The sequence below is a fragment of the Syzygium oleosum genome, unplaced genomic scaffold (genome assembly GCF_021117445.2).
Source record: "Syzygium oleosum isolate NSW1041296 unplaced genomic scaffold, Sole_v2.1 Sole_v2.05, whole genome shotgun sequence".
Classification (NCBI taxonomy): Eukaryota; Viridiplantae; Streptophyta; class Magnoliopsida; order Myrtales; family Myrtaceae; genus Syzygium; species Syzygium oleosum.
Genome location: NW_026607489.1, coordinates 1616681 through 1641674, shown reverse-complemented (window position 1 = coordinate 1641674; position 24994 = coordinate 1616681). Strand labels below are relative to the sequence as shown.

Sequence of the window (24994 nt, the reverse complement as noted above, 5' to 3'; positions counted from 1 at the left end):
ATTTCATATTTATTTTAGGTCTCGTGCTTTATTCTAAAATGATTTAGTAAAATGTCGTGCACAATTTTATAAAAGGGAAATGAAAATTTTAATTGATTTTAAGGACTAAATAATAAACAAATAAACAAAAGTAAAAAAGAAATAAAAAAATAACTAAAAAAATAGGATACTGCAAGTCTCAGTAGCTGTATCTTAGAAATAGCTTTAATTGAATTTCAATCGGTTTGAATTCATCTAGCATTTTTTTCTTTTCATTTTTTTTTATCATAGGATTCATCTAGTTTAGGGATTCATTTTCTTAAAATTTTAAATAAATTGAATTTTAGATGGTGTTTTCTTTTTTAGCTAAAATGGATAAAATGATAAAAACAAATGATAACAGAAAAAAAATGATAAAAAATAAAAAGTAAAAAAATCCACTCTTCCAGCTCGACACTTGCGTCCAACACAGCATTCCTGTCGGCACATAAGAAGTTGAGCTAATCATAACTTGACCCATTTCTGCACTCATCATTCAGTCCGACCACATTAATAAAGCGACTATAGTGATCATTTAAAGAAGTGTACATGCCATTTTTTTATAATTAAAAAAAGTAAAATAAAGGAAATGATTTTCAATATTTGAAAGGATTACAGTGACTGTTACTCCCATGTGTGATTTAATCTTAGCATGGGTTGGCTTCCAGATCAACAGGATTAGAGAAACATCACTTCCGCTTGCACTGAGGCTCGCCGGAACCGTAGCAACTCCCTGAGCAACTTGCCTTCTCCGCTCGTGGAATTAGGCCGGATCGTCATCTTTTGTAGGTTCGGCGAGCTAGTAAGCAGAAACTTTATCAATTCTAGCTCTAGCTCACTGCCAAAAATCCCACCCATTGATACAACTTGTACTTGTTCTAGGCAACACGCACGGTGGTCTTCCCTAAAGTCGGCCATTGTCCCAATCTTTGTAGCCTGTTGATCCTTGGCACGATTCTGTGTTTTTTACGATCAAAGAGTAACTTTAACACAGAGATGCATTGGTTGGCCGAAACAGATTATTATATTGTCTTTCATTCTGAGAATGCATAATTTAATCATTATAAAGTACATATTAGTTCCCTTTTTCTTAAATCAATGATCAAACGCACCATGGTAACATCATGATCACCAAAAATCAAATCAAATCAAATTATACCTAACGTATAATCTAAAACTTGATACAAATGAAGCAACACTCTTCTAATGCCCATTCATATTTTTCAAATGATGAACAATTTTGCTAAATAGAAAAAGATTTGTTGATTTGTTTCATTATGATATGTTATAGCATACCACTTATTAAGTAAAATCCACTTCAACTAAAGTGACAGATCATTATACTTAAAGTTTGGTTCACTGTCTGCTTCAAATTTTTTGCCAAGTCATAAAAGAACGTGGAAAAATCAGACAAATAACTGAATACGATCTCTAATAATATTTTAGAAGAAATACAAGATTTGTCCACTAGACACCAATCTCAATTATCATACTCACCTGAAAGTCTATATGTTTCAACTGACGAGAGCTTCTGATCAGGCACATAACAGTCAAAATCTCCTCCACACTATTGAAGTCTATGCATGTGAAGAGGTACTTCAAATGAAAGAGTTCATTAGGTGGTGTCTGTGGAACATTTCCAATAGCCAAATACTGCACAAATCAGCCAAAATCAAGTGTCAATATATACCAACGATTAAGTAACAGAACCAACATATTTTCATCCCAAAAATAATAGTTAACAAAGTCCTAACAAATTTCAGAATTTATGCGCTTAAGATGTACCTTCATTGAGTAATTTTGAAGCTTGAGACTCTGAATTTCGGGCAAACTTTGGAAGAATTTGTGAAAATTGCTCGAGTTGGCATTGCTGGGTCCAGGTTTGTTGGCAATATCATTAGAGAAATCTATCACGACTGACTTCAAACGGTTCATAACACCCAAGGTGACATCCTCAAAAGCTCCTTCAACATCAAGCCACTCAAGAGTGTGAGCTTCGATGTTAAGTTGCTTAATCCCCACTAAGTTTCTCAACATCAAACGTTTTAGTAGGGGGCACCGAGAAATCAAAGCCTCAAGCCCGTCCGGAGATAGCTCCAGGGTCTGAAGATCCAAAATTTTTAAGTTCTTAAATCCTTCAAACGTCAACGGGATTTTCACCAAACATCTATATAGTTCCAAACAAATCAAATCCTGGCAATTGAATAAGGAGGTGGGAATCTTGTAATATTGCCCTTTCCATATGTCAAGTACGATTTCTTTGACGGACACTCTAGATAGATGAAGAATCCAATGGTCAATGTCACTCGTGGCAGAAAATTCGAAGTGAGAGAGCTTGAACTTCCGTATTGGGCCAGTATGAAGCAAGAGGACCTTGTCAATTATCTTCGCCAAGTTTTCTTGCAGAGATGGTTGAACCCCCTTGGCCTTGGTACATTGGCTATCAAACACAAGTTGTGGAATAGAGGACTGTCGCGACCTAAAATTCCTCTCAGGCTAATGGATTGTTAAGACTAAGCCTAACTCGGGCCCTCCCAAGCCCTACCAATTCGCAACTTAGGATTTAAGTTTTTAACATGCAAAAGTTTTTATGCTCGGAGTCGCCACTAATCAATTTATGGTAGGTTGATTAGAAACCTAAATAAAACATAGGGAGATATGTTTTATTCCTACGAACCAGAGATTCTAAGCCCGGGGACTTGATTACGCTAGATCTGGTCTAACGCCCTTTCGGTACCTTTTCTTTTCAAAAATGTTTTGGCAGGCAGTTTGGATCCATTTCAACTTAGTTACTAACATGTGAGGTGTTCATGCGAGTGCGCAAACCACCAATTTAAGACTCAGAAAGTATTAAATAAATTGCAAGTTTGGAAGAATTACTTACCTGGAAGCAACGTAAGCATCTGCATTGTTAGCTAGAAGATCACATCAACAATCCTAATATGATTTCTAATTAACAAGCAGTTCACTCAATATTTTTTAGGATTTTCACTTATTTAAATGAAATCTAGCCTATATGCAATGACATGCGAAAATGACATGCGATTAATGCAACCTAGCATGCAAACTATATGTCGTGCGACGACGTGACCTATTTCTAATGACAAGACGAATGATTATTTTTGGTATTTTCTCAATTTAAATTCGGAATAATAAAAATGCCTAAATTAACATGCAAACTATGATGACTTAATCTACCCTAGCATGATTTCTTTTTAGGATTTTTGTTAAAATTCGAAATAATGAAATAACCTGAATAATCTATTAAGATTAGAATATTACTTAATTTAAACTAGGAAATAGATCATCTCAAGTCCTAATTTAAATTAAACAACTACTCTATCTTCTAGATATATTTAGGATTCCTAGACATGTGAAAACTCTAATTCAAATCTAATTAATATTTTTTTTGAATTTTCTATTTATTTGAAAAAGGAAAGCAATTAAATAAACAAGGATAGCAACTACATTCAAAACGTCCACGGGATCCGCCATATTTGTTTCAAACTCGGATTAGGCACAAAAATCAAACTATCGGTCATATCTATAAGGTTATAGATATCGACGGAAAGCCGATTATTCAAATTTGGAAAGCGGATAAAAATCATTATCGTACCCAAGTGGTTATGGATAGGATAATAATTTTCCGTATCGCCGCGTATCGAACCTTAGGGATAAGGTCGGATAGTCGTCCAGATACGTTGCTAAATTAGGAAGTTTTCCTAATTTTGAATATTTAAAAATATTGCGGATATATCGAACATTATCCTAAGATTTCTAAATATCCACATGATATTCACGAAATATTCAAACACCCATATTAGGAAATTAAATATTCTGAAAATATCGGATAATGTTGAATTACCTAATTTGCAGATAACTTCCAAATTTGAATTGTGGATCGAGATCGGACTCGGACGACGGGCGACGCGGCGTCGGCGCGGCAGCTCACGGTGGCGTCTGGCACGGTGGTGCACGGCAAGGCTGAGCGTGATGATGCCTTGGTCGCGTAGACTCTCTGCTCAGTGGGGGCTACGTTGGTGTTGTTGAACACGACCAAGAATCTGCAAATATCGGTGAAACAAGCGCACGAATTGAGAAGTGGATGAGGAAAAGAGAGAACTTTTTCCTCAACGTATCATGGAAAAAGAACTCCTGTGGGCGTCGTTATTCTCTGTGTCGGTTCTCAAAAGAAAACCAATTGTGATTTTTTTTTCTCCACTTCGTACGTCTCCCCAAGAGAAGACCTCCAAGTGAATTCTTTAATCCAACTTCCACTAAAGCTCTTTTGACCACCCCTTGGAATTTTCTTTAAACCCGCAAAGGCAGAAGAACAATTTATCATGGAGAGCACAAAGGGGCGCTTGGTGTGCGCAAGGGCAGCAACGTCGTCGATCACGGGAAGGAGCAGCTGCGAGTTTCTCGGCGCAGGATCACGATGGCTTCATCGTCATAATACGTGTAGCAGCTTGTTGATCTAGGCGTCAGTGTTGTGGTAGAGACACAACAAGGAACTAGCCGCTGTACAGGGGCGTCGTAGAAGAGCAGCAGCAAGATGGCGGCGTTGTGACCTCAGCTCAGGAGCGGCGTGGTAGCGATGGCAGGACGGCGCGGGCGATAACGGCGTTGCGTGTGCGGCCGTCTTCTCTTCTTACTCTTAATCTCACGCGTGTTTCTCGCTCTCTCTGAAAATTCTCCGAAAATTATGAGTCCCCCCGTGATTATGACGCATAACGACATATTTATATCGCAACCCTAGGTTAATTAACCGGGCTTCCTAGTCCTAATGGGCTTAGGCTTGGGTTTAGATTTTAATTTAATTTAAATGGGCTGAATTAATTAAGGATAATGGGCTGAATTAAGCTCAAATTAAAACAACCGAGCCCGTTTGACTTGTAATTCCCGGCCCTTGCCTTCCGAGCGAGCCGAGTCCCATTCGATGAAATTTAAGCTCGTTCGTCACCGCCGGTCCGATGCAAAATGCAATTAATCTAAAATGAATTTAAACTATATGTTATGCAACCTAAATATTTTTGTTTAGGGGTTAAAAATTTAATCCCTAATTTTCTATGCAAATTACACTAAATGATACTCCAAAATTTAGGTGTCAACAGCTACCCCTCTTTGAAGGTGAGCTCGTAGAGGTTGCATTCAAAGACTAAATGATACCTAAATTTCAACCATGCAAATGCAATGAATGTTGTTTTTGTCGGGATTATGACTCCCATTTTAAAATGCATTAAGAAATGATGTATGCTAACATGAGTGGAAAACATACCTGGAATTACTTACCTGACAGGAGTGAGATAGCGCAATTCGAGGCACGACTCGGATTTTGTATGTTGTTTGGCAAATGTCTGGGCTCATTTCCATAGGTATTGCCTAATATACGTTGATGAACTTCGGTGATCTGCAGTTAAGTCAAAACACACGAAGAAAGCTCGACATATCCAATCATCATCTGGATTCGTGAGAACAGTTCCGATCTTTACCAACTACCTATACATCTCCATAGGTGTTTGCAAAGATTTGGTCGCTTCACTTATACCTGCTCATAAGTGAATTGCGGGGAGAACTTTTGAAGTCAAGAGGATATTCCGACCTTTACATATACCTGCTCATATGCAAAGATTTGGCCGCCTCACTTATACCTGCTCATAAGCGAGTAGCGGGGGAACACCTGGGGTTGAAAGAATATTTCGACCTTTACATATACCTGCTCATATGCAAGGATTTGGCCACTTCACCTATACCTGCTCATAGGCGAGTAGCGGGGGAATACCTGAGATTTGGGGAGAATTCCGACCTTTACATATACCTGCTCATATGCAAAGATTTGGCCGCCTCACCTATACCTGCTCATAGGCGAGTAACGGGGGAATACCTGAGATTTTGGGAGAATTCCAACCTTTACATATACCTGCTCATATGCAAAGATTTGGCCGCCTCACCTATACCTGCTCATAGGTGAGTAACGGGGGAATCTTCTCGAGATTGTATGAAAATCTGTGATTTGGTGAACAAAGGGGCTAGCCCAAGTGTTCAAGGGTTCCTTGACAAAGTACCTGGATATCATCAGAGGTACCTGAAAAAGCTTGATCAATAGACACCTAAACATTATCAAAGGCATCTAGAGATCGCAAAAATGATCAAATGTGGGTCCTGACGATTGCTCGAACAGGTTAGGGACACCTAGATAGTCATAGATATCCTAGGGATAGAGATATACTTACCTGGCGATATCTCCAACTCTGAAGGTGTGTCTCCTGTTAGACACAGATTTAAGTAACATGTAATATGCATTCGCACACTGTCAAGAACACATATACACATGCACTATGATTTTCAACTGATTTTCATGCACGATGGTTTTGTCAAATCGGTATTACAAACTCCGCTGGGGAACAATCATGACAAGACAATCCGAACTTACAAGTGGGTGTCTTGAAAATGCCGAATGAGGGACTTCCGATCTAAAAGGGATTTCTCTCATTCTCATTGAAAAAGGCTGATTTATGAGAATCACTCCATCTCTCCTTCATCATGTGGACAAGTGTCCAAGTATTCTCGCAAGCGGTACGACCTTACCAATCTGAGAGGTCTTTGTCAGGACCGTAACATGGGCTTGGTCAATGGCTTAGCAAAAGGAGACTCTTTGAGTCAAGGCTATTGAAAGAACAATACTCCGCAATCGTCTCCGGGTTTACAAGTCAAGAACCCTGCAAAACGAGATAGAAATGGACTTGCTCGCACTTCTTTGAGCTAAGCTTACAAACATCTGAATCCTTCGTTAGTTCAAGTGCCCTAATCTGAAGAGACTTTACAAGGGACGTAACGTAGGCTAGGCTCATGGATTGAGAAATGAATAGATCATTAGGCTCAAAATGTGTATAATTGGGGTGAATAAGTTGGTGATCATCTTGGCATTGTCACCGGTCTTCTTGTTCATTCTTGGGAGTCGTCTTTTCAGCGAATGCTTCATTGGGCTTGAATTCACCACTTCTTTAAATTTGTAGGACTATGACTATCCCACTGGGGATGATTTTGATACACTTATCTTTCATCCTTGGGCATTGGCCTTGCTTTTACCAAGCACACTGCTCTTTCTTGCCCACTGAACTCTTTTTTTTTTTTTTTTACACTTGACATACGCTGTTTACAATGCATATGTTGGCCAACTATACTCTGACTGAATGATTCAACATTAGACTTCCAGGGGTAATTGCCTTCGATTGACATTCTGAATATGCTGCTTGGCGGTGACAACTTTTACCTTGCCCCAATGTGGGGGATGATCATCAACTGGGTTTAAGAAATGAATTTGCAGGCTCAGTTGGGCTAAGCAATGGATAAAGTGTGTATAGGATAGAAAAAGAAATGCTCTTCGTCATCCTAAGGCACTTGAATTTCGTGTGAATTCATCTGAAAAAAGCAACACTCGAAGATTGATGGAAGTGAGAGCAAGAAAATTTATACTCATTTTTCACCTTATAATGCTGACTTACCTCCAGTTTGCCCCAATGTGGGGTAATTCTTGACAGGGGTAATTTGAAAGAATTTCTCCAAGTGTTTAGGCTCAAAGTGGCAAAACAATGGATAACCTGTAGTGTTTGGGATAGAGAAATGAACCGCCTCTCGTCATTTCGGTTGCCGTACCTTTTGCGAGATAACCCTTTACCTTGCAGACATGAAATTTTTCCACTCAACTCATTGGGGATTAGTGCATGGGACTGTATATAGGATAGGACTTGCCTTTCATCATCCCGATGTACCTCATTCGACACATTCAAGTCATTCCACATGAGTTATCAGATTGTCTAAATAGACTTCTCCTTTGAAGTCAATGATACTGATCGACAAAATAACCATGCAGAAATTAAAGCCAATGCAAACATCTTAACTTGAAATTGATTGAAACCATTTATTCATCAGTGAAATGTTTGCAATTCAAAGGTATAAAGCCAAACACTGGAAACTTTTGCTACAGAATGTCAGGTTTTATCAAGAATAATACATCTTTACAGCATCAGAATTAACAGGATTGGAGAACTCACGACCATCCATTTCTGCGAGAATCAGGGCACCTCCGGGAAGTACCTTTTTAACCACATATGGACCAATGTAGTTTAGGGCAAATTTGCCCCCAGGAACAGGAAAAACTGACAGTATCTTCCTTAGGACTAGATCATTTACCTCGAAGTGTCTTTGACGCACTTCTTGGTTGAAAGACTTACCTACTCATGCGGCAACTGGATCGGGGCGTTTCGTCTCACTCTCAGGGGGATTTGCCCCTCTCTGCACTTTTCTGGGTTCTCCAGAATCACTCAGGTTAATAGTGATAGTTTGGTCTGATGTGAGGACTTTGGGCCTTTCATGCCGCTCTAGATCGCGCTGAATATCTGAGGAATCGTCGAGTTCGTCGGTGTCATTGGGATCAAGCTCGACTGCACATGATTCATCAGATTGGACCGTTTTCATACTCTCACGTGTCACAAGATTGCCCCTGAAACATAAAGTAGGGGGTTCAGAAGGACAAACATGGCTAAACGGTGTATTTTTTTTCGATTTGTTTTTTTTTTTGTGACTTTTTCGAAATTCTTTTCAAAAAGGTTTTAACACGAGGAAGCATGAAGAAGCCCAGGCCTCAGAATTCTCCTTGGACTATATTTTTCTTTTATCGGTTGGATATCATCACCGGGCTGGTTTGATGTACCTCAACATGCCCTCAAAACGAAAATAATTTGTAATTTCATTGATTATTTCAAAATGAATTACATTTATTGAATGGAAATTGCAACAATCAAATCCTAGAAATGAAAATGGGAAGCAGCGCCCGAAACGGGGCAAGTCCTAAAAAGCAGTAAAAATTCCCACGCAGGGGAGTGTGCGAAAAAGTAAAAGTTTTACTCTTGTGGGCATGTGCCCATTCCCTCTAACGGTCCTTCCTCGATAGCTCCAACGAAGAAATCATCAAACAGGGCAGTGATTCCATCCATTGCATCATCAGAATCTTCTGTCATTAGAGGTGTTGGATCATCCATACCTCCCCATCCATCCGGGACAATGTCACAGGGGTTAACATAGAAGCTCGGGGGCGCCGAGTATTTCACATAAAAATCGAACTTGCCGCTCGGTTGCCCCAAAGTGTCGATCACCTCTTTCTCTTCATGCATCATTCTTGCAGGGCCCGGAAATGTGGTGCGGATATGTGGAAGCAACCTACCATGCCCAAGCTCTCCATTGTTGTGGGTAATTCCATTCGGCTCTTCTTCGGATCGCTGTCTATTATATCCATCTCCTCGACCTCGACCTCGGCCGCGTCCACGTTCATGTCCACGTCCCCCATTATTTGGCCCGCTTGACCCCTAGTATCCCAACCCAGTAGTGTGGGGCCTTCAAGAGACTTCCACCGGCTGGCGGATACCTTGACCATTCCTACCAAGGCCTTCACCCGGAATAAAGCCATGGGACACCATTACTCTTCCAACCATGACTGCAGCATTTGACACCTCAGGAATGGGCGGTGATGATCCTCTCGATGCATGTATGGTTGATACGAGCTCGAGCGACTGATAGCTTGATTCTATTTTGCAATCCGGCTCAACATAGGGGATAGCCGTTGCGTGGTAGATTGGGTGCTCCTCTTCACCGTGGACTGTGACTAACTTTCTCTCCACAACGAACTTCACCTTCTGATGCAGACTGGATGGCACAGCTCCGGCAGTATGAATCCATGGACGACCCAACAGAAAATTGAATGCAGTGGGAATGTCCATAACTTGAAATAGGATGTTGAACATCGTTGGTCCTATCTGTATGTCAAGGTGGATTTCTCCCATTACTTCTTTCTTCGTTCCATCAAAGGCTCGCACAGAAGTCTTTGCAGAATTTATCCTAGAAGGGTCTATCTTGAGGCGGTGTAAAGTCGCCAAAGGACAGATATTCAAGGCTGATCCATTATCAATGAGTACCCGGGCTACATGCGAGGCCTTATATTTAACAGAAATGTAAAGTGCCTTGGTATGCCCCCTCCCTTCCAGAGGAAACTCTTCATCTGAAAAGGCTATGAGGTCCTTGAGGAGTATAGAACCGACAAATTCCTTCAATTTATCATGATCGATCATTTCTGGCACGTGGACTTCACTTAACACCTTCATTAGGGCCTTCTGATGCTTGACAGATGTCTGGAGTAGTTCAAGGAGAGAGATTTGCGCGGGCATCTTGCGCAATTGTTCAACTATGTTGTATTCGCTAGCCTTAATCACAGCTAGAAACTCTTTGGCTTCTTCATCAGTAACAAGTTTTGTAGGTTGGGCATTAGCTTGGCTATAGGTACGCCCAGATCTGGTAACCAAGTCGACATCGAGGCTGTAAAACCAAGGGACCGCCTTATTATCACTGTACTCATGTGGTTGAGGTATCTCGATCACTATCCCTTCATCAGCTATAGGCGTGCTTACTACGATCTCTTCATCATCGGACGCGTCTTCGAGCGGAGGCATGTCTTCAAGCAAAGGGTCGAACTTGTCCTTCCCGGTGTTCAATGTAGCAAACTCTTCTTCCCAATTAATAACCACTTCAGAAATAGTGGAAACAATGCCAGTGTGGTCAGCATAAACAATCATCCCAGCTTCTACCATACTTGAGATTCTTTCTCTCATGACAGCCAGGGGAAGGGTCTCGTTACTCGGGTAATAACCGGCTTTCACCAACTCGCCATAGATGTCCGTAGTATAAACCTTGACGTTCTTAATTCGACCAGCATCGAAGCTAAAAATGGCATTCACATTGCCCGCGTGATCGGGGAGTGGGTTATTCTGAACATTCGACTTAGCAGGTTGGAATGAGAAAGCCCTCGTGTCCAGGAGGTTCTGGATTCGGTGCTTGAGGACATAGCAATCATCGGTTGAGTGTCCCAGCTCACCCATGTGATAATCACATTTCTTTGACGGGTCGAAGTTATAGAACCGCTCAGGATTGGGCCGCTTTGGCTCAGTAGTAAGCAAGCCTTTCTTCTGAAGTACTGCCAATACTTGAGACAACGACCCGGGGAGGGAGGTGAATTGCCTCTTGTTGTTCCTCCTTTGAAAAGGTTGACGACCCGAGTTTTGTTGCTGAGCTTCCGCTACTTGGATTGCTGGGGCGGAGTTAGTATTCCGCCGGCTCGGTTGGTTATAAGCCACATTCACTTCAGCTGCCGGTTCTTTCTCTTTTCTCGCACCAAATCTTCTGGTCGAGGAGGACGGCTCGACAAACCATCCATCTTTCAGCCCTATCTCAATCTGTTCGCCTATGGGGATGAGTTGGTTGAAGTTGTCAGCCGGAATGGCAACCATCCGATTACGGTATTCGAACGGGAGAGTTTTTACGAACATCCTCTTCAACTCACTGTCTATGGGTTCTGGGACAACCTGAGCAGCTAAATTCCTCCATCTGATAGCATAGTCTTTGAAGGACTCAGTCTTTTTCATTTGAGCACGTTCGAGATCATCACGGGTAGGAATGATGTCCGTTATGAATCTGTACTGCTTTAAGAATGCTTCACTGGCTTCTTTCCAAGTTTTGAGGCCATTTATCTTCTTCATGAGATACCAGTTCAAAGCAGGACCCGTCAAACTTGCTTGAAAGGCATGGATCATCAGGAGTTTGTTGTCAACATACGAAGTCATCTGTACGTGATAGAGCTGCAGGTGGGCTTTTGGACATGTGGTGCCATTGTACTTGTCAAAATCTGGCATTTTGAACTTCTTTGGGATTTTGATCTGTGAGTACAGGGACAGATCGATCGAAGGTGAATCCTGCGAACCTTCCAGCTGCTTCACTCTTTCTTCAAGCTTGTTGACTCGTTCGTCAGGTTTGTCTTTGTTGACGATAATCTGGACGGGGTCATCTACTAAATCGGGAAGGTCGTCATCTTCCTCACTATCGACATTTTTTCCACCTTTATGCTTTAGGGCTGATGCCTCAGGGGATGCAGGAACAGGAGTCAGTCGAAGGGCTTTGATCTCAGCGGACATCTGTTGCATTGCGGCAAGGACTTGCTTCATTTGGTCCTCAATGCCAACGACACGATCTCGTAAGTCAGTTTGATCTGCCATTCTAGTTCTCGACCTCATACGAATAGGCGATCGTGATCGGTCCGTAATTACCTGATGTAAAGGAAATGAACCAAATAAGCACATGGTCAAGACAAGGTTGGTCCATGACACACTTCTAGTCTTTTTTTTGTTTATTCATGAAAATATTCGTATATGGACGAGACTTTATGAAAAGTGATCTAGGCAAAGAAATGTAAATAACACCCTAGACACAACCTAGGAAATAGAAGCACCAAAATCCCTAATCATAAAACTATGAAAAACAAAAATTGAGACTCCCTAGAAACTATGAACTGAAAACAAATTCTCTAAAGCCCCTTTTTTTTTGTAAAAGAAAGACAACGGCAAACTTCTTAGGAAAATAATTACCTACGACACATCTAGGAAAATAAAGACATAGATTGAAAATAAATTCTCTAAAAGAGCTTTCTTTCTTTTTTTTTTTTAAAAAAAAGGACTTAATGATTATTACTTTCAAATTTAAAACCAACCTAGACCTATCATGGACCGACCCGAAAATTGTAATAACTAAGTTAATTGCAAAAAGGAGAGTTCAGAAGACTTACTTCACCCAGTAGGACCATGGCAACCACATAGACATGCGCATGAAATGTGAGGTTCGATTTCTATCTAGACTCTGGCTTGCAAAATGAAGACGCGAGGATTACCGGGCTAAACCAGTCATGGTTGTGGTTAGGCCAGGGTTCCCCTTACTCCGGCTTAGTTAAGGAGCCAACCCGGGTTGCAAAGGGTGCAACCGTGGTGGGAACTCAATGACACCGTGAAAGAACTTTCGGGACCAAGGAGGGCGACCCGTACCACGCGGGTGTGGTCGGGGTGTCCGCTGTCTCGCACCATCCTAAACCCGTGCCGCCTGTGTCCGGCAATGGTAGTGTGTGCGGTGTAGTGTAAATGCAAGGCATGCACAACATGTTATATCAAACAGCGCTTCGTGCATAAAATAAACCATACATCCAAACACCTCCCTGCAAAACAAGGGTTAACAATCACGCCTCCCCTTATACCTCCCATTCTGCAAAAACATTTAACACCTAAAACAAGGGTCCAGGTTTGTTGGCAATATCATTAGAGAAATCTATCACGACTGACTTCAAACGGTTCATAACACCCAAGGTGACATCCTCAAAAGCTCCTTCAACATCAAGCCACTCAAGAGTGTGAGCTTCGATGTTAAGTTGCTTAATCCCCACTAAGTTTCTCAACATCAAACGTTTTAGTAGGGGGCACCGAGAAATCAAAGCCTCAAGCCCGTCCGGAGATAGCTCCAGGGTCTGAAGATCCAAAATTTTTAAGTTCTTAAATCCTTCAAACGTCAACGGGATTTTCACCAAACATCTATATAGTTCCAAACAAATCAAATCCTGGCAATTGAATAAGGAGGTGGGAATCTTGTAATATTGCCCTTTCCATATGTCAAGTACGATTTCTTTGACGGACACTCTAGATAGATGAAGAATCCAATAGTCAATGTCACTCGTGGCAGAAAATTCGAAGTGAGAGAGCTTGAACTTCCGTATTGGGCCAGTATGAAGCAAGAGGACCTTGTCAATTATCTTCGCCAAGTTTTCTTGCAGAGATGGTTGAACCCCCTTGGCCTTGGTACATTGGCTATCAAACACAAGTTGTGGAATAGAGGACTGTCGCGACCTAAAATTCCTCTCAGGCTAATGGATTGTTAAGACTAAGCCTAACTCGGGCCCTCCCAAGCCCTACTAATTCGCAACTTAGGATTTAAGTTTTTAACATGCAAAAGTTTTTATGCTCGGAGTCGCCACTAATCAATTTATGGTAGGTTGATTAGAAACCTAAATAAAACATAGGGAGATATGTTTTATTCCTACGAACCAGAGATTCTAAGCCCGGGGACTTGATTACGCTAGATCTGGTCTAACGCCCTTTCGGTACCTTTTCTTTTCAAAAATATTTTGGCAGGCAGTTTGGATCCATTTCAACTTAGTTACTAACATGTGAGGTGTTCATGCGAGTGCGCAAACCACCAATTTAAGACTCAGAAAGTATTAAATAAATTGCAAGTTTGGAAGAATTACTTACCTGGAAGCAACGTAAGCATCTGCATTGTTAGCTAGAAGATCACATCAACAATCCTAATATGATTTCTAATTAACAAGCAGTTCACTCAATATTTTTTAGGATTTTCACTTATTTAAATGAAATCTAGCCTATATGCAATGACATGCGAAAATGACATGCGATTAATGCAACCTAGCATGCAAACTATATGTCGTGCGACGACGTGACCTATTTCTAATGACAAGACGAATGATTATTTTTGGTATTTTCTCAATTTAAATTCGGAATAATAAAAATGCCTAAATTAACATGCAAACTATGATGACTTAATCTACCCTAGCATGATTTCTTTTTAGGATTTTTGTTAAAATTCGAAATAATGAAATAACCTGAATAATCTATTAAGATTAGAATATTACTTAATTTAAACTAGGAAATAGATCATCTCAAGTCCTAATTTAAATTAAACAACTACTCTATCTTCTAGATATATTTAGGATTCCTAGACATGTGAAAACTCTAATTCAAATCTAATTAATATTTTTTTTGAATTTTCTATTTATTTGAAAAAGGAAAGCAATTAAATAAACAAGGATAGCAACTACATTCAAAACGTCCACGGGATCCGCCATATTTGTTTCAAACTCGGATTAGGCACAAAAATCAAACTATCGGTCATATCTATAAGGTTATAGATATCGACGGAAAGCCGATTATTCAAATTTGGAAAGCGGATAAAAATCATTATCGTACCCAAGTGGTTATGGATAGGATAATAATTTTCCGTATCGCCGCGTATCGAACCTTAGGGATAAGGTCGGATAGTCGTCCAGATACGTTGCTAAATTAGGAAGTTTTCCTAATTTTGAATATTTAAAAATATTGCGGATATATCGAACATTATCCTAAGATTTCTAAATATCCACATGATATTCACGAAATATTCAAACACCCATATTAGGAAATTAAATATTCTGAAAATATCGGATAATGTTGAATTACCTAATTTGCAGATAACTTCCAAATTTGAATTGTGGATCGAGATCGGACTCGGACGACGGGCGACGCGGCGTCGGCGCGGCAGCTCACGGTGGCGTCTGGCACGGTGGTGCACGGCAAGGCTGAGCGTGATGATGCCTTGGTCGCGTAGACTCTCTGCTCAGTGGGGGCTACGTTGGTGTTGTTGAACACGACCAAGAATCTGCAAATATCGGTGAAACAAGCGCACGAATTGAGAAGTGGATGAGGAAAAGAGAGAACTTTTTCCTCAACGTATCATGGAAAAAGAACTCCTGTGGACGTCGTTATTCTCTGTGTCGGTTCTCAAAAGAAAACCAATTGTGATTTTTTTTTCTCCACTTCGTACGTCTCCCCAAGAGAAGACCTCCAAGTGAATTCTTTAATCCAACTTCCACTAAAGCTCTTTTGACCACCCCTTGGAATTTTCTTTAAACCCGCAAAGGCAGAAGAACAATTTATCATGGAGAGCACAAAGGGGCGCTTGGTGTGCGCAAGGGCAGCAACGTCGTCGATCACGGGAAGGAGCAGCTGCGAGTTTCTCGGCGCAGGATCACGATGGCTTCATCGTCATAATACGTGTAGCAGCTTGTTGATCTAGGCGTCAGTGTTGTGGTAGAGACACAACAAGGAACTAGCCGCTGTACAGGGGCGTCGTAGAAGAGCAGCAGCAAGATGGCGGCGTTGTGACCTCAGCTCAGGAGCGGCGTGGTAGCGATGGCAGGACGGCGCGGGCGATAACGGCGTTGGGTGTGCGGCCGTCTTCTCTTCTTACTCTTAATCTCACGCGTGTTTCTCGCTCTCTCTGAAAATTCTCCGAAAATTATGAGTCCCCCCGTGATTATGACGCATAACGACATATTTATATCGCAACCCTAGGTTAATTAACCGGGCTTCCTAGTCCTAATGGGCTTAGGCTTGGGCTTAGATTTTAATTTAATTTAAATGGGCTGAATTAATTAAGGATAATGGGCTGAATTAAGCTCAAATTAAAACAACTGAGCCCGTTTGACTTGTAATTCCCGGCCCTTGCCTTCCGAGCGAGCCGAGTCCCATTCGATGAAATTTAAGCTCGTTCGTCACCGCCGGTCCGATGCAAAATGCAATTAATCTAAAATGAATTTAAACTATATGTTATGCAACCTAAATATTTTTGTTTAGGGTTTAAAAATTTAATCCCTAATTTTCTATGCAAATTACACTAAATGATACTCCAAAATTTAGGTGTCAACAAGGACCATTTGTACCTCCACTTTCTCGACAAAATACTAGTCCTCACTGTGTCCTTAATCGGCAAGCGTGACAGGATTTGGTTCGTTATGTTCCCCGGTAACTGGCTGATCTCGTCCAACTCATCCGTCATTCTGTTTCTCACCTGCGATGCTTTGGAATTTCTGACAAACAGTGATGCACTGGAAAACGGTTAGACGCAAGTAAATTAAAAATGCTCCAATGAAATTCTAAGCATAAAATAGATAAAATAATAAGAAAAACGAACATACTAAATCTTAGGATATAAATGGATAACTACTCGAAATTGAAAAAAAAAATCACGTATATCCTAACGTAATTTATAAAATAAAAGGATAATGAAATAAATAAAAATTGTCATATTCGAAAATGTACGCTCCGCACCAATGTTTCTTTGTTTTGGCCATTGATTGGAATTTTCTCAAATGCATGGTAACTTACCGAAGAAGTAAGTGTTATGATTGGATAGGATGCATGTTCACCCACCGAAATCTCGATCCATGGGTTAAGTGGGACTCAAGTGGAGCCGTGAAATTCAAGGGTCTAAATTTTGCGTGCGCTCATGCACGTAGTTCATGAGTTGGTCCTCTAAAAAAACCATTTACTACTACTATCTAACCTTCTTGCCCTAGGCCTGAGTTAGGATCCATTTATCTTCTGCATAAATACCATGTAAAGTTCGACTATGTTACTCACCGGAGGGTTTGTTGAAGTGACTGTACGGTTCTTGCTTAGCGATTTATCGAACTTCTGCAACAAACTGGCTTTAGATAACCGAAGAGGAGAGAGAGAGAGAGAGAGATCTTATTGATCAGCAACACCCAGTTGAAGGCGTCAGCATACGGGGCAGAGTGAAATGCACCTGCAAGAGTTGAATAGTGAACTTGGAGACACAAGGAGAGCAGAAGAGCAGTTTGTTTTTGTAGCAGTCACGTCACGTGACAGTGACATTGAAAAAGGCAAGCCAACGAGAAGCAAGGGATTTCAAGATTCCAACGCAAATTTAGTTGAAATGCATATCGTACGAAAAATCGATAACATTGCGTCAATCTTGTGATCCATAATGGACATGCTCTCCTAAGTCACTTCACTGTGATTGCACTCGATCCATAGATCAAGGTGAAGCAAGAATTGCCCGGGCCCTCCTTTCATTTTCAGTCAAAAAGATAAATGCAAAGTCTCCCAAAGATAAAAGAGCTACTTCATAATTCATGGCTCATTTTTCTTTATGCTTTCCCTTTTTAAAGTGGGAAGTATGAATGCCCCAGTTGTACATTAACACTATCAATTATATTGCTCCCTGTGAAGGCTAACGTGATGGGGCTTCGTCACTATATTAGATGCTGCAAAGGCCAGAGGCCAATCAGAGCCATAAAGAAACCAATAGGAAAATTCCAAATAAGGACTGAAAGTGCTCTCATTTTTCAAATAAGGGCTTGAAGTGAAAATTGTGTCAAATAAGTGCCTGAAGTGCCATATTTTTCTCAAATACGGGATTGAAGTAAATCTTGTTTCAAATAAAGGTCTAAAGTGGCCATCTCAGTCTAAAAAAAAGGGCCTACTCTCACCGGAGTCAAGGGCATTTTCGTCTTTTAATTTTTTTAAATTTTTTTCCTTTTTTTCTTTTTTTCCTTTTGTTTTTTCCATAAGAAACAAATTCAAAAAAAAAAGCTACAAGTTTTTTTTTTAAAAAAAATTAGGGGGCAGGGTTGCCAGAGCCTCAGCGAGGGCCAGCCACAGGCGGGAAGGGCTAGCAGCCAGCCCTCCCCCTTGTTTTTTTCTTTTTGTTTAATTTTTAATATAATTGAACTAAAATTTATGTTAAAATTGTTTTTGAACGAAAATGCCTTTGACTGGCCGGAAAATTTGGTTGGCCGGTGAGCCGGCGGGGTGAGGCCTTTGTTTGAAATTGTTATAGCCACTTCATGCCCTTATTTGAGAAAATGAGGATGCTTCATGCCCTTATTTGATATAAAGTTCACTTCAAGCTCTTATTTAGGAAAATGAGGATACTTTCGACCCTTATTTGGAATTTTCCTCCTATATTTTGATAAATTTGAAAAAAAGAGTAGAATATCTGTAGAATTTGGAGTATCTATATTAGAATTGAAATCACATATCTGGTTTTGGGCAGTCTTCATCTTTGAATCAATTTGTGCCGACGAAGTCGTACGAACCAGGAGCTAGGTCATCCTCTCCTTCTCCTCTCCTAGAGGTCCCAATGGATAAACCGTTTTTGTATGGAATGAGGGGGTGGAGAGGTGATCATAACCTATTTCTAGTGGGCATTCTAGTAGTCTCATCCACATAGGTCACTTTTAGAAACTAGTCTACATTGATCGTCCAATCACATTGTAATATCGAAATCCAGATGTGCAAAACCCACTATAACTTGATCACATAATACCATTGCCTCATATGTCTAATTTACTTTGTAACGGTATGTTATTCATAAATTAAAATATTATGTGATTAATGTTAGCCCACATTTATAACATTCTTCGTCTTGAGCAATATTAACTGTAAACTACTTTGAAAAATAATTGAATTTGATAAAATCACTCGCAGGCTATTTAAATATTAATTGTACGTGGCCACCTAGAAACAACATTTTGATAAACAACCCCGGACCAACAAAATCGTCGACATCAAACCCTAACCATCATGACATCTCTCCATAGATGTCCGACAACCATGATTACGAATGCTAAGCAGTTTAGCCGTCATGGGTCAATGCGGTAGTGTAGCTGAAAATAGCATTCTTTAATGTGATCTGACATAATTCTATCCTCAAGTCTGGTCCTCTTTTAATTTTTGTGGGAACAATATACTTTAAAACTAGTCAAGAAAACCCAATCGGCAATTATGCCATGTACGTCTCTTTTAACCTTCAACTTACTATAATATTGGATGATGTCATTCTTGAAAAATATCATCTTAATAAACCGTCTTACCCACGACAGACACCCAAATCTTGAGCATCTACTAGAATTAGAAATGTGCACATTTAAACATGATATAACAATCAACTGATAATGATGATCATCACGTATGTAATAACCAGATATTCACGACGCATAAGCATAAGTTATAGGAATGAATATCTGAATAATTGAGAAAAGGACAACGAGTTTTTTTACAATTACTCCCACCGACCAAGCAGATCAAAAGACTCTAATTCTTCTTATCATTGAAATGTTTCTCATACTATGGGCCAACAATATTATAACTTAAATTCTAGGAACAACAGCAACCATATTCGCATTTCACAAAAAAAAATTTATCATTGTTTTTCTTTAATCATTTGATGAGAATCAGGGTAATGATACCACAAGCATCTGAACTTTTTCTATTTTACAATTGAATATTAAATTTTTGTTTTTGTTCAATCAAGTATCTAAAATTTTCAAATGTAAGTGAACGAAGACGTTTATTAAAATCAGGAATGGAAAATGGCCCATTGGACATTAATGCCGCTAAAATAACCATTAATCGTAGGGGTGAGTAAAAGGAACCACCCGAACCAAATCGGCCGGTTCTAAGTGGTTTCCGTGGGAACCGGTCTGATTCTCGGTTCTCAAAAATTGGAACTGATGAGTACTGATCTGGTTCTAGATTTTAGGTGTGGAACCACCTACCAGAACCACTCTATATATAAATTAATTGTTATTATTATAAATAAAACCCTAATTACTTACCTATTTAGAGATCAGACTCTCGACCCCTCTCTCTCTCTCTCTCTCGTTCAACTCACGACCTCGACGCTCCTTGCTCCTCGCTCCTCACTCTCACTCACGCTCACTCTTGGCCTTGATGGTTTTTCATGTACCAATTTGCCTCTCGCAGCCTATATTTGCCCTAATTTCGTTTCTTACTACGCGTCCTGGTTTCTTTTTTTTGTTTCATCTGGTATGGTTGTTATCTGTTAATGGTTTTCTTGTCAACATGGTGGCTTTTGAGTCTTGGATTCGCGAGGAAGGAGAGATGGTCGACGGAGGTTAAAGAACATGATGAAATGCATCTTTTCGGGAGAGCAGGTACGGGTGGATGAAATGATAGACTCTTTAGAGTCATTGGCCGCAGGTTTTTGAAGAAAATGTAGACCTCAGGACACAACTGGTTTTATGGACCCATTCAGGAACTAGATCACTGGTGATCCGATTCCTGGTTGGGTCCAATGAACCAATGGGCGTTGAAACCGATCGCCCCTAGTTAACTGTCCATATTGAGGTTCTATACAAAAAAAACTACCCACTAAGTGATAAACATATTGTACGAATGCCAATTCAGTTTTAAACTTTTTAATTTTGTCATTTTAATACTAAACCTTTGTACGTAACTCCAATGTAGTCATAGTGACTCTTTTTTGCTAGAAATCACTGATGTGGCACGTCGCCACATCCATATTGATATCGATGTAGGCCAACCTCTTGACTTCGTGATCTTTGGAACTTACCCTATCGATATTGATCTTGATGAAAAGCTCTTCCCACGAGCTTTCCAACAACATGAAGATGCATAGCAACTCCATTGTCACTGTCATCAGTAGAAGATGCATCATCCACGTCTGTCATCTTCTGTAGATCTGCTTGAGGAAGCTTTAAGTGCAAAGATTTTTTTCTTTTTTAGACTCCTTTTCATATGAGTGTTCAATCTCAGCTTCATATGCCATGAAGGATCCAATTAGCCAATCTAGTGAAAGAGTTGATAGATCTTTGGGCTTTATAGTGCGGTCTTCTTGGGTCTCCACTCCTTTGGTCAACACCTTAGAGTTGTCTTCACTAGCTCGACATTTGCGAAGGTTTTCCAACTGCAATCACCATTCACACTATCTGCGAATCTGGTGAACATTTGGATGATGTTCACAGCAAAACATGAGCTTTCACTTTTTTGTTGTGGGCTTTTTACTCTCTCTAGGCTCAATTTATTTCTCTTCTGAGTGGGCTTTATTTTGCTCTTTTTGTGGTGTCTGAATCAAGCTCACCAAAACTAAAATTTGGCGGGTTTGATGTATCTAGGCCGCCGGAATGAAGCTAAGTATCAATTTGAGCGGGGACAAATCGGTTTGAAGCAAAAGTGGGTTTGATTCGAACTTGTGAATTATTACGCCGTTTTTATTCATTTTCTATATTCTTACAAACATTACATGCCTAATTTGTTGGAAAAATTCAAGCGTCAATGGTTGGTGGCATTGTCCCTCAAAAAAATGAAAGCTGAGAAGTCGTCAAATGACCAAAAACACTACTTTTCATGGCTCAGATTTCTTTCCAATTACCTTTGGTAAATTTGAGAATGCGAAAGATGTAGTACGTGGATATGTTCTGACCCAACCCAGAAGAAAACCTATGAATAACGTTACTCAGTGCGAAGACTCGTACGATGAAGGTCAATAGGCCAGAGGACCAATCATGCCCATAAGAAAGAAACCATTTTGCTTCCAAATGATAATGAAAGTTACAAACCGTTAAGACAGTTATGGAATGAGAAACTCCTTGACGGAAGATGAACGAAGAGGATTCTCATTTCTCTGAGTAACACACGAACTCCGTATCACATGTTATTCAAGTTCTGAGCAGCATAGTATAAACAATTGCATTGACTCCTCCTTACTCTGGAACAAATGGGTCGAGAAAAATCACCTTCGCTTGTGCCAAGGCTCGCCGGAATTGTAGTACCTCCCTTAGCAACTTGCCTTCTCCACTCATGGAATTAGGCCGGATCGTCATTGCTTGTAGGTTTGGCGAGCTAGTAAGCAGAAACTTCTTCAATTCCAGCTCTAGCTCACTGCCAGAAATCCCACCCATCAATACAACTTGTACTTGTTCCAGGCAAACATGCTTTGTTGTCTTCCCAAAAGTCTGCCAATGTTCCGATCCGTGTAGTCTGTTGATCCTTGGCTCGACACTATGTTTTTAACGATCAAAGACCAACTCTAACATTGAGATGCATAGAGAGAGAGAGAGAGAGAGAGAGAGAGAGAGCTTAATCTGGTCACTTTATCAAGAGAGGCAGAGAGCTTGATTTGTCTATTTTCTTTACTATGATCCCCGTATTGTGATTTCTTTTTGGCTGAAACGAATTATTATACCGTGATTCATTATGAGAATTCATAATTTAATCATTATGAAGTACACATCAGCTCTCTTTTTCCTCAAATCAATGATCAAAAGCACCAATGTAACATGGTGATCACCGAAAATCAAATCAATATACCTAAACAGATATTCTATAACTTGATATAAAGGCAACAACAATCTTCTGATACCGATTCATCTTTCTTCAAATGATGAACAATTTTGCAAAATAGAAAAGGATTCGTGGATTTGTTTAATTATGATATGTAATAGAATGCAACTTATTTAGCAAAATCCACTTGACTACAATTATGGATCATTGTACTTTAAGTTTGGTTCACTATGTACTTCAAATTTTTTGACAAGTAATAAAAATGTGGAGAAAATCACCCAAATAACTAAAATCTGTGATAAAAGTTTGGGAAAAAAATACTAGATCAGTCCACTAAAATCTAATCTCAATAATCATAATCACTTGAAAGGCTACATGTTTCAACTGAGGAGAGCTTCTGATCAAGCACATAATAGTCAAAATCTCCTCCACGCTATTGAAGTCTATGCATGTGAAGAGGTAATTAAAATGAACGAGTTCATTAGGCGGTGTCTGTGGAACACTTCCAATAGCCAAATACTACACAAATCAACCAAAATCAAGTGTCAATAGATACCAAGGATATAGTTATAATACCAACATATTTTCACCCCAAAAATAATAGTGAACTGAGTACTGACAATTTCAGAATTTACGTGCTTAAATTGTACCTTCAGCGATTAATTTTCAAGAACGAGACTATGAAGTTTGGGTAGATTTCAGAAAAGTTTATGCAAATTGCTAGAGTTGGCATAGTCGGATCCACGTTTATTAGCAATATCATCAGAGAAACCAACCGTGACCGCCTTCAAACTATCCATAACACCGAAAGCGACATCCTGAAAAGCTCCTTCAACATCAAGCCACTTGAGGTTGCCAGCTTCGATGTTAACTTGCTTAATCCGCTCGAAGTTCCTCAACTTCAAACGTTTTAGTAGGGGGCACCGAGAAATCAGAGCCTCAAGCCTGTCCGGAGAAAGCACAACGTGCTAAAGATCCAAACTTTCCAAGTTCTTGAATCCTTCAAACATTGACGGGATTTTTATCAAACATCTGTACAATTCCAAATGAATTAAATATCGGCAATTGAATAAGGAGGTGGGAATCTTGTAATATTGCCGTTTCCAGATTTCGAGTATGATTTCTTTGATGCACACTCTAGATAGATGAAGAATCCAGTGTTTAATGTCACTTGTGGCACAAAATTCTTCGTGCGAGAGCTTGAACTTTTGTACTGGCCCTGTATGAAGCAAGACTGTTGACACCTGATTTTTGGTCAAGTTTTCAATTTTACATAAAAATCATGAAAATTAGGATTAGGAACCTTGGCAATGCTTAGAAACCTATTCCTAAACAAAAAAATAATTTTTTTTAGATTTTTCGTGAATTTTTCCTCAATTTCTTTTTGACTAAGAAGGGAGAAAAATCAAGAAAAATACTAAATGGATTTTAAAAAAATTCCACAAAAATAGCCATTAGTCTTCTTTTAATTCCAATTTAAGCACTGCAGTTTCAATTTAGAAAATTTCAGTTGGGGATATGTTTTTCTCAAAATTGGGTAATTTCAAATCCTAATTGAGCTGTCATTTTTGGGCTATGGTGTCTTCACAACAATTGATTCTGGGACCTTAAATTTCATATTGGTCGGTCCAATTTCACAAATTGACAAAAGAATTGAAAAGCCCCAAAAATTAATTGAAAATTAGGGATTTTAAGACCCAAATTTGGGATCTTATTCAATTTGAAATTTTCAATTGAAATCTATACCTTCCCTAGGGTTAACTGAACATGGGTAATTCAATTTTTATCTCAATTTTACCTAATTAGATCATTTGGACCCTTAATTGAATAGAATCCCAATTAAACCGAATGCAAAATTAAGATTTTTTGGGTTTAATGAGGATGAAAACTCAAATTGATTTCATATTTTGAGGTAAAAAATGTGAAGGATTCGAAATTTGGGGTTAAAATTGTGAAATTGGATCAAAATTGAGTTGAATTTGCAAATTTAGACCAATCCGAGCCTACTGGGTCGGTCGGATCTGACCTAACCCAACCCAACCCGAGTTGGTCATCCCCTTCACTCGGCTTAGACAATGCGCGGGAAAGGAGAATAAAATATCAGCTCAACCCCATCTCTTCGCCGACTTAGAATTCTTATTCAGCACATGAAAAATAGGATTGGATAGTTGGAAAATCTCCAGCTGTCCATCCTCATCTGTTATAACCGATCGGTGAGTTAGTTAGGGGTGAGAACCGATTGGGGGAAGGAGAAGAAAAAGGAGGGAAAACTTGTTATCACAAAACAGAAGGTGCTCGACGAAAATCCAGAGAGAACGAGAGAGAGAAATAGAGAGAGAAAGAGAGAAATTAGGAAAGAGAGTGAATAGAGG

The 24994-nt window shown here is 39.8% G+C and overlaps 2 protein-coding genes and 1 pseudogene across 2 annotated transcripts in view; all 3 read right to left on the bottom strand.

The window, feature by feature from the left end:
- The window catches only part of LOC115680834 (F-box/FBD/LRR-repeat protein At1g13570-like), a 62070-nt pseudogene extending 44581 nt beyond the window's left edge, over nucleotides 1–17489 (bottom strand).
- Nucleotides 1–24994, bottom strand: part of LOC115680836 (F-box/FBD/LRR-repeat protein At1g13570-like) — an 81914-nt gene that overhangs the window by 53986 nt on the left and 2934 nt on the right. The gene's annotated exons all lie outside the window — the stretch shown is intronic.
- LOC130138155 (F-box/FBD/LRR-repeat protein At1g13570-like) lies at nucleotides 429–22240 on the bottom strand. The gene is made up of 5 exons (XM_056311310.1): nucleotides 22112–22240; nucleotides 13227–13408; nucleotides 1804–2506; nucleotides 1516–1671; nucleotides 429–975 (listed from the first exon to the last, which is right to left on the bottom strand). Exons 1-5 carry the CDS (start codon nucleotides 22238–22240, stop codon nucleotides 697–699), a joined length of 1449 nt encoding a protein of 482 aa, XP_056167285.1. The 3' UTR covers nucleotides 429–696.

Coding starts and splice junctions, on each gene's coding strand:
- LOC130138155 (XM_056311310.1), bottom strand. CDS start 22,240: ATGGGTGGGATTTCTGGCAGTGAGCTAGAGCTGGAATTGAAGAAGTTT. Junction 13,409..22,111: donor AAGGCAAGTTGCTAAGGGAG/GTACTACAATTC, acceptor TTGGATCTTCAG/ACCCTGGAGCTATCTCCGGA. Junction 1,672..1,803: donor TTCAAAATTACTCAATGAAG/GTACATCTTAAG, acceptor TGATTTGTGCAG/TATTTGGCTATTGGAAATGT.